Consider the following 13,183-nt stretch of genomic DNA (forward strand, 5'->3'; position numbering starts at 1 on the left):
GCCGCCATCGCAGCACATCACGATGTGCTCGACGGCAAGTCACTAGGGAAGCACGACCTGATCATCAGGTTCCTCAGAGGCGCCAGGAGGTTGAATCCTCCTAGGCCTCGCCTCATTCCCTCCTGGGATCTCTCCATCGCCCTCTTGGGCCTTCGGGGAGCTCCCTTCGAGCCCCTTGAGTCAGTCGAGCTGAAACATCTGTCTCTTAAGACAGTGCTCTGACCGCGCTCGCCTCCTTCAAGAGGGTTGGGGACCTGCAAGCATTTTCGGTCAGCGATTCGTGCCTGGAATTCGGGCCGGACTACTCTCAAGTCATCTTGAGACCCCGGCCTGGATATGTGCCCAAGGTTCCCACCACTCCCTTCAGGGACCAGGTGGTGAACCTGCAAGCACTGCCCCCGGAGGAGGCAGACCCAGCCCTTGCGTTGCTGTGTCCCGTTCGTGCTCTGCGCGTTTACGTGGACCGCACGCAGAGCTTTAGAAGCTCTGAGCAGCTCTTTGTCTGTTTTGGAGGTCAGCAGAAGGGAAAGGCTGTCTCCAAACAGAGGTTGGCCCACTGGATAGTGGATGCCGTCGCCTTGGCGTACCAGTCCCAAGGCGAGCCGTGCCCTCTCGGGTTGCGAGCTCACTCCACTCGGGGTGTTGCTTCCTCCTGGGCGTTGGCGCACGGGCGCCTCTGTTGCAGACATCTGCAGAGCTGCAGGCTGGGCGACACCAAACACATTCGCGAGGTATTATAACCTCCGAGTGGAACCGGTGTCCACCCGTGTGCTTTCTACTCGTAGTTAGCCATGGGTGTTCGCTTGCTGTGCCATTTCCCTCGGGAGAGGGAATGCGAGCACTGTTTTCGCTCCTCAGTTCAGTTCCCCGTAACGGCGAACCCTGTGGAGTTCCTCCTGCATCCTGCGGCAGCCAGACGCGGCGGAGGCGTCAGGCGCCAGGTCCAGTACTTGCGTGTATGCCCAGTTGGTCTGCCCTTGTACTGGACTAGATGCCCATATGCTGTGATTCCCCTCGGGTAATCCCATATGAGATTGTCCACGGTAAGGTTTCCCTGACGGTAAACCCGTGTCTTTCCCTGGGCGGCTTCGTTTTTTTGCCCCGTCTCTGATTGCTAGTCGTTCCTCCCGAAAGGTAGGACCTACATCAGAGATCTTCCATATGCGTTACTGTTCTCAGACCAGTCCATATGTGTCTCCACACGTTACCTCCCTTCGGGCAGGGTGTGGTCTCCGTAGCTTTCCCCTCCTCGGGGAACGCTTTCCTGGCGTTTTTGTTGTTGCTGGAAAACGAGGGATTGAGTTCCGGCACTCTCCCCGTGGGGTAGGAACAGCAGCTTCGACTTTTCCACAGTAACGCCTGTCCTCTCCATCCCACCGGTATGGAAGACATTCCTGGGCTTACTCTGGGCGCTGGAGGGTTGCGAGTATGGGCCGCATTTGCACTTGGCACGCCTCAGCCTGCCAGCACCTGCCTCCCTAACACTCGTAACGTGGTTCAGTTGCTATGGCGTTTTCCACGGGACCCCATTACGTCAGTATCGACGTAACGTCGAACGTGACTGACTGAATGGGAACGTCTAGGTTACTAATGTAACCCCCGTTCCCAGAAGGAGGGAACGGAGACGTTACGTTCCCTTGCCATAGCTTTGTGCCACCGCTGAGCGGCCAGATACCTATCTCGGCTCCTCAGCAAAAATATGAATGAAGGTGAGTATGCCGGCCCTATTTATACCCGGATGCCGGGGGAGGGGCCCGGCATGTAAATCTCACAGGCCAATTCCCATTGGCTTGTTTTGTATCCTTGGAGGTGATTGGGCTCCCTAGCGAGACCCCATTACGTCAGTATCGACGTAACGTCTCCGTTCCCTCCTTCTGGGAACGGGGGTTACATTAGTAACCTAGACGTTCTTTCAGTTCAGCTTCTACAGACCATCTCCAGATTGTTTCCAGCCTTCCTTGCTTCCTTTTCCCAGGTCATGTCCAACTCATAGCTACTGCGTTCATATATCAATTGTGTGATCTTATGTCATGCATTAGATGGAAAGATTGGAAAAAGCCCACTCATTTACACATCCTCTATGAAATCAGGACAGAAGTGGTTGAAAGTGGACAAAAGAGACGGATTAAAACACCAGGTGTAAACATGAACGTGTCTCCCTCATCTACTTGTGATCCGACACCAGGTGTAAACAGGGCCTTAGTGTAAAGAACACTTTAATAATCTAAAGAAACTTTTTCCTTTATTCACTTTATTTTTAATGTAAGAGCATGTGTGGGCCAAAAAAGTTAACTGTACTAAAAAGTTCCACTGCATTCGTATTCAAAATGAGCTGGCCAAGACTGGGCAGTAAAACAAGAGCTAATTAACCACAATTCAACAAAACATAACAGAAGCGTGAAACTGGTCCAATTTGAAGAGTTTAATCCAATCTAAAGGTTAAAATGGGTTCAAATGATTTGTACCTGGCGATGACGAACAGCACACAGCTGACCCCGAGGCAGGCCAGCAGCACATACATCCAGATGTCCGGAGAGAGCGGGTTCAGGAAGGAGAACACGCCTGGATTGGTGCCATTGGGTTTGTGGTAGAGAATAGAGATTCCCAGAGTCATGAAGGGCTTGGAAAAATCAATGACTTTCTCTCTCACGTAAGTGATGGTGAGCGGCGCTACGGCCAAATCTGCCACCTGTAATGAAGTTAGTGAGAATGAATTCATGGGAACTTGCTTGACTCTTTAAGATTGCATGAAAGGGCCTGATGAGGACAATAGCATAAAGCCATGAACTAAAAGCCACAAAACTCATAATCATACCTAGAAAGTTGGACTTACATGATCGATTAGCTCTCTGACCATGCCGTTCCACTCTCCTTTGTCATTCTGGGCTCCGTATTTCCCATCAGACACCAGTTTGACCTCATAGGAAAAGCCCAGGATGTTGGACAACTCCTTCAGCAGGTCCAAACAGTAGCCTTCAAACCGGTCGTTCCCATACAGAGGCTTATCTGACTTCTTGTACATCACATACGGGTTTTCCTGCAAGGGCAAAAACACTGTTAGTTCCAGCATGTGGAGTCTCTAGGTCTTTTTGATGGGAGTTGACTGATTCCTACCAGAATTGTGGTGACAATAAGTGTCCGGTTGGCCATGGAGTCGGTCACGTTGGCGTTTTTGTCTTTGTTGCTGTCTGTCAGGTTAAGGCCAGTGTTTGAGTTCCACACACCAACCTAACAGATGCAGAACCACATAAATAAACAGTTACTTCATTTTCATGCTGAAAACTGTTGATTTCAGAGGACAGATTAAAAGAATAATTCATCAATTATGAACCAGACTATTCACATGACACTATTCCTTTAAATATTATCTGTGATTTTAAATGTATATACAGTATTCACAATAGAACTGCAAAATTATAACAATTTAAAATAACTGTGTACTATTTAAATATATTTGACAAAGTAATTTATTCCTGTGATGCAAAGCTGAATTTTCAGCATCGTTACTCCAGTCTTCAGTGTCACATGATCCTTCAGAAATCATTCTAATATGCTGATCTGCTGCTCAAGAAACATTTATGATTATTTTCAATGTTGAAAACAGTTGTGTACTTTTTTTTTCAGGATTCCTTGATGAATAGAAAGTTCAAAAGAACAGCATTTATCTGAAATACAAAGCTTCTGTAGCATTATACACTACCGTTCAAAAGTGGCAGTAAAGACATTTATAATGTTACAAAAGATTAGATTTCAGATAAACACTGTTCTTTTGAACTTTCTATTCATCAAAAAAATCCTGAAAAAAAAATATTGTACACAAATATTTTGTACAATTGTACACATTAAATGTTTCGTGAGCAGCAGATCAGCATATTAGAATGATTTCTGAAGGATCATGTGACACTGAAGACTGGAGTAATGATGCTGAAAATTCAGCTTTGCATCACAGGAATAAATTACTTTGTGAAATATATTCAAATAGAAAACAGTTATTTTAAATTGTAATAATATTTCACAATATTACTGTTTTTTACTGTTTTAAAAATTTTAGTGGTTCCAAACTTTTGGACTGTATATATATATATATATATATATATATATATATATATATATATATATATATATATATATATATATATATATATATTCTGACTATTATATATCATAATTAAAATAACATTTATTACAATTATTTATTATAAAATATTATTATTATTTATATTATTATTATATATATTATTTATATTAAATAAATAAAGACATTTGTTCATTTTTTTTAAAATTAAAGGCACAATATGTACATTTTCATTGCTAGACAGTGTCGCCAAATCCGCGTTTTTTCCACAGAATTGGGCTACATTCATTCTGTTCCCACTTGTTGTTTTTCATGTCCGTGGGTTGAAGCAACCCGAAATACATGATATTTAGCCCCTTTACCTGGGGAGCCCCACCAAAAATGCAGATTTTACTGTGGGACTGCCCGAAACGCAATTGGGCTAGTTTTAAGTAGCAATTGGGCAGGTTTTGTTCTGAAAACCTGGCAACCCTGCTGCTAGTTCAAGCAGTCGTTTGTTCAAAGCAAAGTGTTTTCGAATGTATCCAAACAGTTGCTCGCCTGTCTAATAAAACACAATATATTAAAGCGTCTTTGGTGTTTCCATGATTTCTACAAAATAAAAACAGAAATCGAGGGTAGCGCAGGTATGATGTCATTGATAGGCAACACACGGACATGGTCCGTGTCCTGGATAAAATTGTGTATTTCTCTGGATTTAAACATTCTTGGAAACATTCGAGATAATGTAAGTACATAAGTCAACAAAATATATAACACTGTTTTAGTGGTTTTTGGATATTTTAATCCAAAATTCTTACATATTGTGCCTTTGATTTAATGACTTCTTGTAAATAAACAAACAAACACACAATCTAATAAAGCAACAAAAACACACACTTCAGTTTTAGGTCTTACAATGTAAAAGGAAAACACGATAAGGGAAACATTGAAATAAATGAAGCAAATGAATGCTTTATATCTCGGGGGAAATAAATCTAGAGAGCAATGCGCCTTGAAACAGAAACAGAAAACAGACTTAATTCTTATTGTTATGTACCACATATAGTGCAAAAGCAGGTGCTTCACATCACCATCATCTGCACAATCACTGCCTTCTTTTACATGACCAACTGCGCTCAATCCACTGAAAGAAGACGCAAACAGCAGCTCCTGTGAGATACTCTGTCTGTGTACGGCAGTATAGCTTCATTTGCTACGCCACGTCACCTCTGTCTGATAGCTGTTGTCACGGGGAGCCTTTTAAAACATACATTAAGAAACTGTCTTCAAATTGAGTGCTTGGCGTGCGATTAGTGCTCATAAACAGATGTTTAATAAAATGAGCTCTCTGCATTGTTGACTCCATGAGTGATGTGATATTTCATAAATGGATGCAGAGCTCTTGGAAGCTGCTGGCTTTGAGCCACCGACTGAGAGTTTGACAACTTTATAAAAGAAAATGAGTTAAAGTAATAAGTTATGTTTATTTTAAGTGTCAAAACCAAGTATAATTCATAACTAAGCCATGAATTCACCAATGTGTCCCTCATGAGACATCAATAATATCTATAAACCAGCACAAGAGGTGTCAGCAGGTTGAGGGGCACGGGTGGAAAAAGCACCATGGTAATACTATGTTTTTTAGGAAATAACGTAGTACATGAAGGGAAAAAAGGGACTTAAATGTCACATTTCTGATGTTCAGTACAAACCTTCTTCCACACTTTGTTAAAACGACCATTTTCCATAAACTGCTTGAGAAAAGAAAACAAAAAGCCAAGATTTCACATGTATGACACAGATATTAATATACGTGGCTTAGACAGGTGCAGACCACGGGAGCATCTTCTGCTTTTACCTTTTCCATCCCATCCTCTTTAAGACTGATGATGTCGAGATCAAAATCTTTCCTCAGGCCGTCCGTCTTGTTTATGATTATCTGTCCGGTCAGTCCGTTCCACTGAGCCTACAAGAAGTGAGGAGGAGAGAGAAGAGGATCTGATTTTAGATTAAACATGAGGGACAGAGATGATAAAACTCTGATTGCTCATTTGTTTTTATTCTAAGTCCCACTTTAGAGGCCAGATGCAGCATTATTATCATTATCATTAGTTGAGAATGTGTTTTTGGCACATCGCCAGCACAGTGTTTACTACTTTACCTCGCTTTATTAGCTCACTCACTCGTTGTTGTGTGTTTTGGGGGCTTTCTGACATTCTTTTTTTTTATAGCACAGGATATAAGATTGAGAGAGAGAGGGAATGAGATTCTAAATAGATACATTTACTATGTAAAATTGTTATTTACATTTATTTTTTCTATGATTCTATTATTATTATTATTATTATTATTATTATTATTAATTCTTAAAAAGTTAATACATTAATGAAATACATTAATTAAATAAATCAATATATGATTAGTTTAATGCATTTTATTAAAAAATGCATTTATTTATTTATTATAAAAAAACATAAAATTATTTTTTTTTCTAACAAGCACCTTGTATTTATATTAAATAAATAAATGCATAGGCTATATAAAATGATTATTAATTTAATACATTATTGAAATTAATTAAAAATACAATACATTTAAAATGCATTACATTCTTCATTTTATTATTATTATTATTATTATTATTATTAATTAAATAAATTTTTAATAAGTAAACAAATTAATTAAATACATGAATTCATTAAATAAAAATATAGGATTAACTTTATCCATTTTATAAAAAATGCATTTATTTATTATGTAAAAAATATTTTTCTAAAAAGCACCTTGTATTTTATTAAATAAATAAATAAATAAATAAATATTTTATTAAATAAAATTATTATTAGTTTAACCCTTTAAGCCCGAAGTGTCCTGCATGCAGTACACCACCCCCCTCGAAAAAATTCATAATCAAATTACTAAGCAGCCACTGACAAGAATAACACAAAATTGGTACTGCCCGCTTGCGCCACCTACCTACATGAAATTAATAATCATATTTTTCAAAACTACTGCCTTGATCAACACAAAATAGGTGTCATTTGAAAGCATAGAGTCTGAACTTTATAATGAATGTAGCCAGTTTGATTAACTCTGAAGTTTTTTGCTCATAATTTATGAAATGCTTTTTTGTTCTATATACTGCAATGTGTCAAAAACATCATGCAGCTCAGATAATCATGTGTCATAGGTCATTTGAAAGGTCTTATGAAGTATAATACAACAAGCTGAATTGTTTTGGGCTTTGACAAAACTTGAGCGAGTTTTTGTACATCAAGCCCCACAAGACCCATATGTAAATAATATATGGATGCTGCATTTATGTCATGTTTTGGTTTGTAACTTCATGAAACATGCTCCAAATGTGGAAAATTCTCATGATTACAATGAGTCCAAACATAATCCAATGCAGCAATCACGAGATATTCCTCACGGTGCTACGACACATAACCCCACAGGCGAACAGGCGTTAACTAAAATCAAATGTAGCTTTCATGTGGCATTTTCGCTTATAACTTCATACATAGATCCTAGAAAATGCCATTACTAACATTACTGACAGTGGATGCTCCTGATTGAAATGAGTCCAAAATCAACATAATCCCTTGCGTTGATCATGAGATATTCCTCATGGAGGAACGATTTTAAAAATTCCCATTAGGGGGCGTCAAGGGTTAAACAAAACCTTGATTCCAAATGCTGTAACTTTTGATTACTTTATGCTATCACCACAAAATTTGATCTTCACCAAAAAAAATAATAATAATAATAATAATTGTCCTCCTACCTTATTTCCTTCCTGAGTTTTTGCATGTAAAATAAGAAAGATAGTTTCCGTCATTTTTTTTCTCTCTAAAAATGTAAAAAGTTTTCTATCAAATGATACCTACCTTTTGACACTCCTTGCTATAATTACGAGTCTTTACTTTTTTTGTATGTCACTCTTAAAAAAAAAAACAACAACAACTCTAAAGATGCCTTCGGGGCTTAAAGGGTTAATGAATTATAAATAAATACTTTGTAGCACCAGGACCTTAAGCATAATGCTTGTAATGTATAATGTCCTTGGTTACTCATTACACTCTACTTTGTTTCTTTGGTCACTTATTATTGGTTTGTTTGGTTTTGTCCTTTGTTGGATATCATCTATGTGTGGTTAAGGTACTTCTACGTATCTCCTGAGGGTTCTCTTTGCTTATTAAACATTTTTTATTTATATTGCCAGCGTCAAGCGTGTTGGATTGCTGCCACTACATGTGCCATCAACCTTGTTACCTTAAACATATTTCCTCGGCTTTTTATAATCTGTCTAAAACAAACCCATTCACCGAGTGACAAACAGCTAAGAGAAACAACCCAGAGACCAATAGATCACAAACAGTCACATGATCAACAAAGTGCCCAGAGCAATAGATCATCAGCTCTGTTCTGCAACGAGTTGTTAGTAAATGGACTCTATAATGAAGCTCACGGAGTGGATACGAGCCAAATGGAGAGACCGATCTGCCCAACACATGATTCAGTGGATCTTTTACCCAGAACATGTGAATTTACAAGGCTGCAGCACTTATATAGTCAACAGACATTCAGTAAAGCCTGATGTGCAAATCCAGTGGATTATTTCTTTAATTTGCTGTGGGCTGGGTAGCTTTCATAATCTTCACATACAGTAGTGGAGGTCTTAAAGACTTGCTTCTTATACTCACACTGAGGTCACATGACCTTTGTCCAGATTTGTTCTAGTCATTATTCTCTAGTGTAAATCTCAGTAGATCCTTCCTTTTTATCACATCCTGCTCTGGGTCACACGTACAGTGAGCTCCACTTACCATCAGACCTAGATTAAACACACCAGACCCAGCAGTGCTCAGCATAGTCTGTACAAACTGTATCAGATGCTCTCACTAAGATCAAGAAGATGGCATCATCGTCATCATCATCACCAGCACCAGCAGCACTGAAGTAAAGAACTTCAGAGATGCATTAACTAACATTGACTTCAGTGAAAGTGTCAGAAAGCATCTCTGGAGGTAAAACATGGAGTTAAAATTTAATTAAACATTTTTTATTTTTTGTAATCTGGAAAAAATACAAACTAAACTAAAATATACTTTTTTGGCTCCAAAACAGTTTAAAAAAACAATTAATGTATTTAATAATAATTATTATTATTAATATTATTATTATTGTTGTTGTTTAAATAAATTATGTATTCATAAATTATTATAAAGAATATTTTTTGTTGTTTTTAGTTTGTTTTTAAAATACCTGCCAATTCATGATTAACACTAATAATGATGATAATAATAATAATAAATCAATTCCTTTTTAACTGTTATTATTATTATTATTATTATTATTATTAATTGTTATTACTTGTTAATAGTATACAGAAGAGGATTAGGGTCAAGCAATAACAAAAAAAATTAAACCATCTCGAGATTAAAGTTGTTAAATTTCAAGAAAAAACGTGTTAAATTTCGAGAAAAAGGCTGAGATAAAATGTTGAAAATAAAGTCATTAAATTACGAGAAAAAAGTTGTTAAATTACGAGAACAAATTCGTTAAATTATGAGAAAAATGTCGTTAAATTTCGAGAAAAAAGTTGAGATAAAATGTTGAGAATAAAGTCATTAAATTATGAGAAAAAGTCATTAAATTACAATTTTTTTCTCATAATTTAACAACTTTTTTCTCGTAATTTAATGACTTTATTCCCATAATTTAATGAGTTTATTCTCAACATTTTATCAGTTTTTTCATGAACTTTAACAACTTTAATCTCAAGATGGTTTTATTTTTTTATTACTGCTTGGCTTTGATCCTCTTCCGTAATAGTATTATTACCATTTTTATAAACAATGTATTAGAAATAATAATAATAATAATAATAATAATTTTTTTTTGTTCGTTTTTTTAAATACCATAAATAATACATTTTGAAACCTTTAAAATCCATCTTCCTTAAACAGGAAAATGGCAATAAATTACAGGAAAAAAATAAATATATATATATATATATATATATATATATATATATATATATATATATATATATATATATATATATATATATATATATTAGAAAAAAAAATGTCCTTCCACACCGGTCATGGTTCAGAAAAACAGGTAATCCCTAACCAAATTTGGAGAGGCTGTTCGCTGTTTGCCAATGGGTGGAGCTAGATGGCCCAACCACACCCTAACCGACCCATAACTCTACGCTAAACATAACTCCACTCATTACGTCCCGAGAGATGGAGCTGGATGTCATTTGGCTCTGCAGACAGCACCACTTGCCATATTCATGCTATTGGTTGGGTCAATGTTGTTATATCGGCCCATTTGGTTACAATTCCGTTCGGGCCACTAGTGGAGCAGAAATGACATGCTTCACCTCTAAATGAAGACATCCCCAACTATAATGTGTTCACCCGCACAGCCAGCCTCAGTGATTCAGCTAGAGCCATTAAGCACTCGTCCAACACACATTCATCTTCCAGCCTGCAATGCCAACATGCTGACTCAACAATACCGCCTCCAAAACAGGAAGCTCTGACAAGAACACTTGGAAGATGTCATTGGGAGAGAGAGAGTGTCTGTACATAAATCACTGCAGCTGCTTAGAAGTGCCTCAAAACACTTTCCAGAAGAGTCAGTAATGATGCATTTGGAGTTCAGGAGTCTCTGACAGAGTTTAAAAGATTAGATATGATAATTCTGTCATCATTTGCTAATCCTTGTGTCTTTCCAAATGTACATGAGTAAATGATGACCGAAGTGTCACTATCCGCTTCATTCTGGGCACGAGTGTTTAAACAGGTGCATTTACCTCTTTGAACAGGCTGATGAATCTGGAGCCGAAGCGCCAGGGTTTGTGCCGGTGACACTGCAGTGAGCTCACGGTGATCTGAGACGCTCGCTGGGACGCGGCAGCGACCATATACACCGCGTCGTACATCAGCGCTGCTTCAGTCTGAGGAACAGAGAGATGATTCATCAGACATGCAACTAGACTAGATGAATGTGTTCAACTCAACGCTGAACTGACTCAAGCTGCATAATGATGAATAATGATATCTTCTGTAGAGCTGATTTACAGTTGAATTGAGTTTGTTTCATGAATGATGAACTCTGAAACCTAACACTGTTATTTTCATGCTCATTAATGTGAAGATACTTTGAAACAATCTACTTGATCAGTGCAGAATAGGAGATACAGATACAGCAGACACTCAAATAAGAGACTATTTTTGTCTTTTGGTCAAGTACTATGGTAAAAACATTTTGTGGAGAAGATTTTTTTGGACCCTGGTAAAATCATGCTACTTACTGAAATACTTTGGAGTGCTGTGATATCATGATATATATGAATATGGTAATTGTTCAGTATCATCCCAGTAAACAAAAATATGTTTGCTAAGAACATTTGCTAACATTGTTTCAGAATGTTCTCTGAAAGTTCTAAAATGTCTAGTTTTTTTAAATGCTCCAAAAATGTGTTCTTGATTATGCAAACATTCCATTTCTTTCCATTCTTCAAACATTATTGGAACATTACTTTTGAATGTTTTATGAACATTCTGAAACAAGTAGTAACATTTACAAAATGTTACATGAACATCGAACTAAAATGTTCCCTGTTAGCTGGGATAGCACATATCAAAATACCATAGTATTCCTTTGTACCATTTTTTTGTACTTTTTGTATAAGTATGAATAGAGCTGGGACAATACACCGATTACTGAATCGTAATACAAAGAATCGGGAGCATTTCTGATATTTTACGATGTATCGCGATCCTCTCTCGAATTGATTCTGAGTTTAGTTATTAAAGGGTTAGTTCACCCCAAAATGAAAATAATGTCATTAATTACTCACCCTCATGCCGTTCCACACCCGTAAGACCTTCGTTAATCTTCAAAACACAAATTAAGATATTTTTGTTGAAATCCAATGGCTCATTGAGGCCTGCATAGCCAGCAATGACATTTCCTCTCTCAAGATCCATTAAGGTACTAAAAACATATTTAAATCAGTTCATGTGAGTACAGTGGTTTAATATTAATATTATAAAGCGACAAGAATATTTTTGGAGCGCCAAAAAAACAAAATAACGACTTATACAGTGATGGCCGATTTCAAAACACTGCTTCAGGAAGCTTCGGAGCATAATGAATTAGCGTGTTGAATCATGATTCGGATTGCGTATCAAGAAATCACGTGACTTTGGGGCTCCGAACAGCTGATTTGACACACTGATTCATTATGCTCCGAAATTTCCTGAAACAGTGTTTTGAAATTGTCCATCACTAAATAAGTCGTTATTTTGTTTTTTTGGCGCACCAAAAATATTCTCGTCACTTTATAATATTAATATTGAACCACTGTACTCACATGAACTGATTTAAATATGTTTTTAGTACATTAATGGATCTTGAGAGATGAACGAAGGTTTTACAGGTGTGGAACAGCATGAGGGTGAGTAATAAATGACAGAATTTTCATTTTTGGGTGAACTAACCCTTTAAACCTAAAATAATCATTCATAAAGTTTGAACAGGTTGAAGTGTTTGCTGTGTTTACATTAATCTTGTGTCATAAAATCATTCCGAGCCGAGGTACAAGCATATTTAACCACTTACATGACAAACACACGATCACTCTCCAGCACTCTTCTTTGTGAGCTTTGTGACTGCTGTTAAAACTGAGCTCAGAATTTATTAGAGAGAGAAAATATCAGAATATCGAGAGTTGAGAATCAATGTATTGTCCCAGCACTAATGAACAGAATAAAACTTGATTATCTGTAATATGATCATATATATTTATATTCAGAAGATGGACAGACTGTCATCATTCCATCCAGCAGGCCGGTCTCAGGTTTGGGTGGAGCCTGCAGTCGCTCCATGGACCATTTCTCCACCACTGACGCCACCTGAGGGCTGTCGATGTTGAGCAGACGGAATCCCGTCATGTTCACCCCGCTGTATCTGTACGGCTCCAGGTCCAACGCATACAGATCCTGTGTCATACAGTTGTGTCAATACATCATCTCAGTTCTTACGCATCAAATTAAAAGCTTTAAAAGATTCCTCTTCTAAAAATGTCTATAGAGTGCTATA

The 13,183-nt window shown here is 37.6% G+C and overlaps 1 protein-coding gene across 1 annotated transcript in view; it reads right to left on the reverse strand.

Moving 5' to 3' along the window:
* grik1b (glutamate receptor, ionotropic, kainate 1b) overlaps positions 1-13,183 on the reverse strand; it is a 52,307-nt gene that overhangs the window by 14,039 nt on the left and 25,085 nt on the right. The window contains exons 6-12 of the mRNA XM_067364649.1: positions 12,910-13,083; positions 10,890-11,033; positions 5,916-6,023; positions 5,770-5,811; positions 3,115-3,228; positions 2,834-3,037; positions 2,466-2,689 (exon numbers count right to left, since the gene is read on the reverse strand). Of these exons, the coding sequence (XP_067220750.1) occupies positions 2,466-2,689; positions 2,834-3,037; positions 3,115-3,228; positions 5,770-5,811; positions 5,916-6,023; positions 10,890-11,033; positions 12,910-13,083 (1,010 nt within the window). The remainder of the gene's footprint in view (positions 1-2,465; positions 2,690-2,833; positions 3,038-3,114; positions 3,229-5,769; positions 5,812-5,915; positions 6,024-10,889; positions 11,034-12,909; positions 13,084-13,183) is intronic.

This window comes from Chanodichthys erythropterus, chromosome 17 (genome assembly GCF_024489055.1).
Source record: "Chanodichthys erythropterus isolate Z2021 chromosome 17, ASM2448905v1, whole genome shotgun sequence".
NCBI lineage: Eukaryota > Metazoa > Chordata > Actinopteri > Cypriniformes > Xenocyprididae > Chanodichthys > Chanodichthys erythropterus.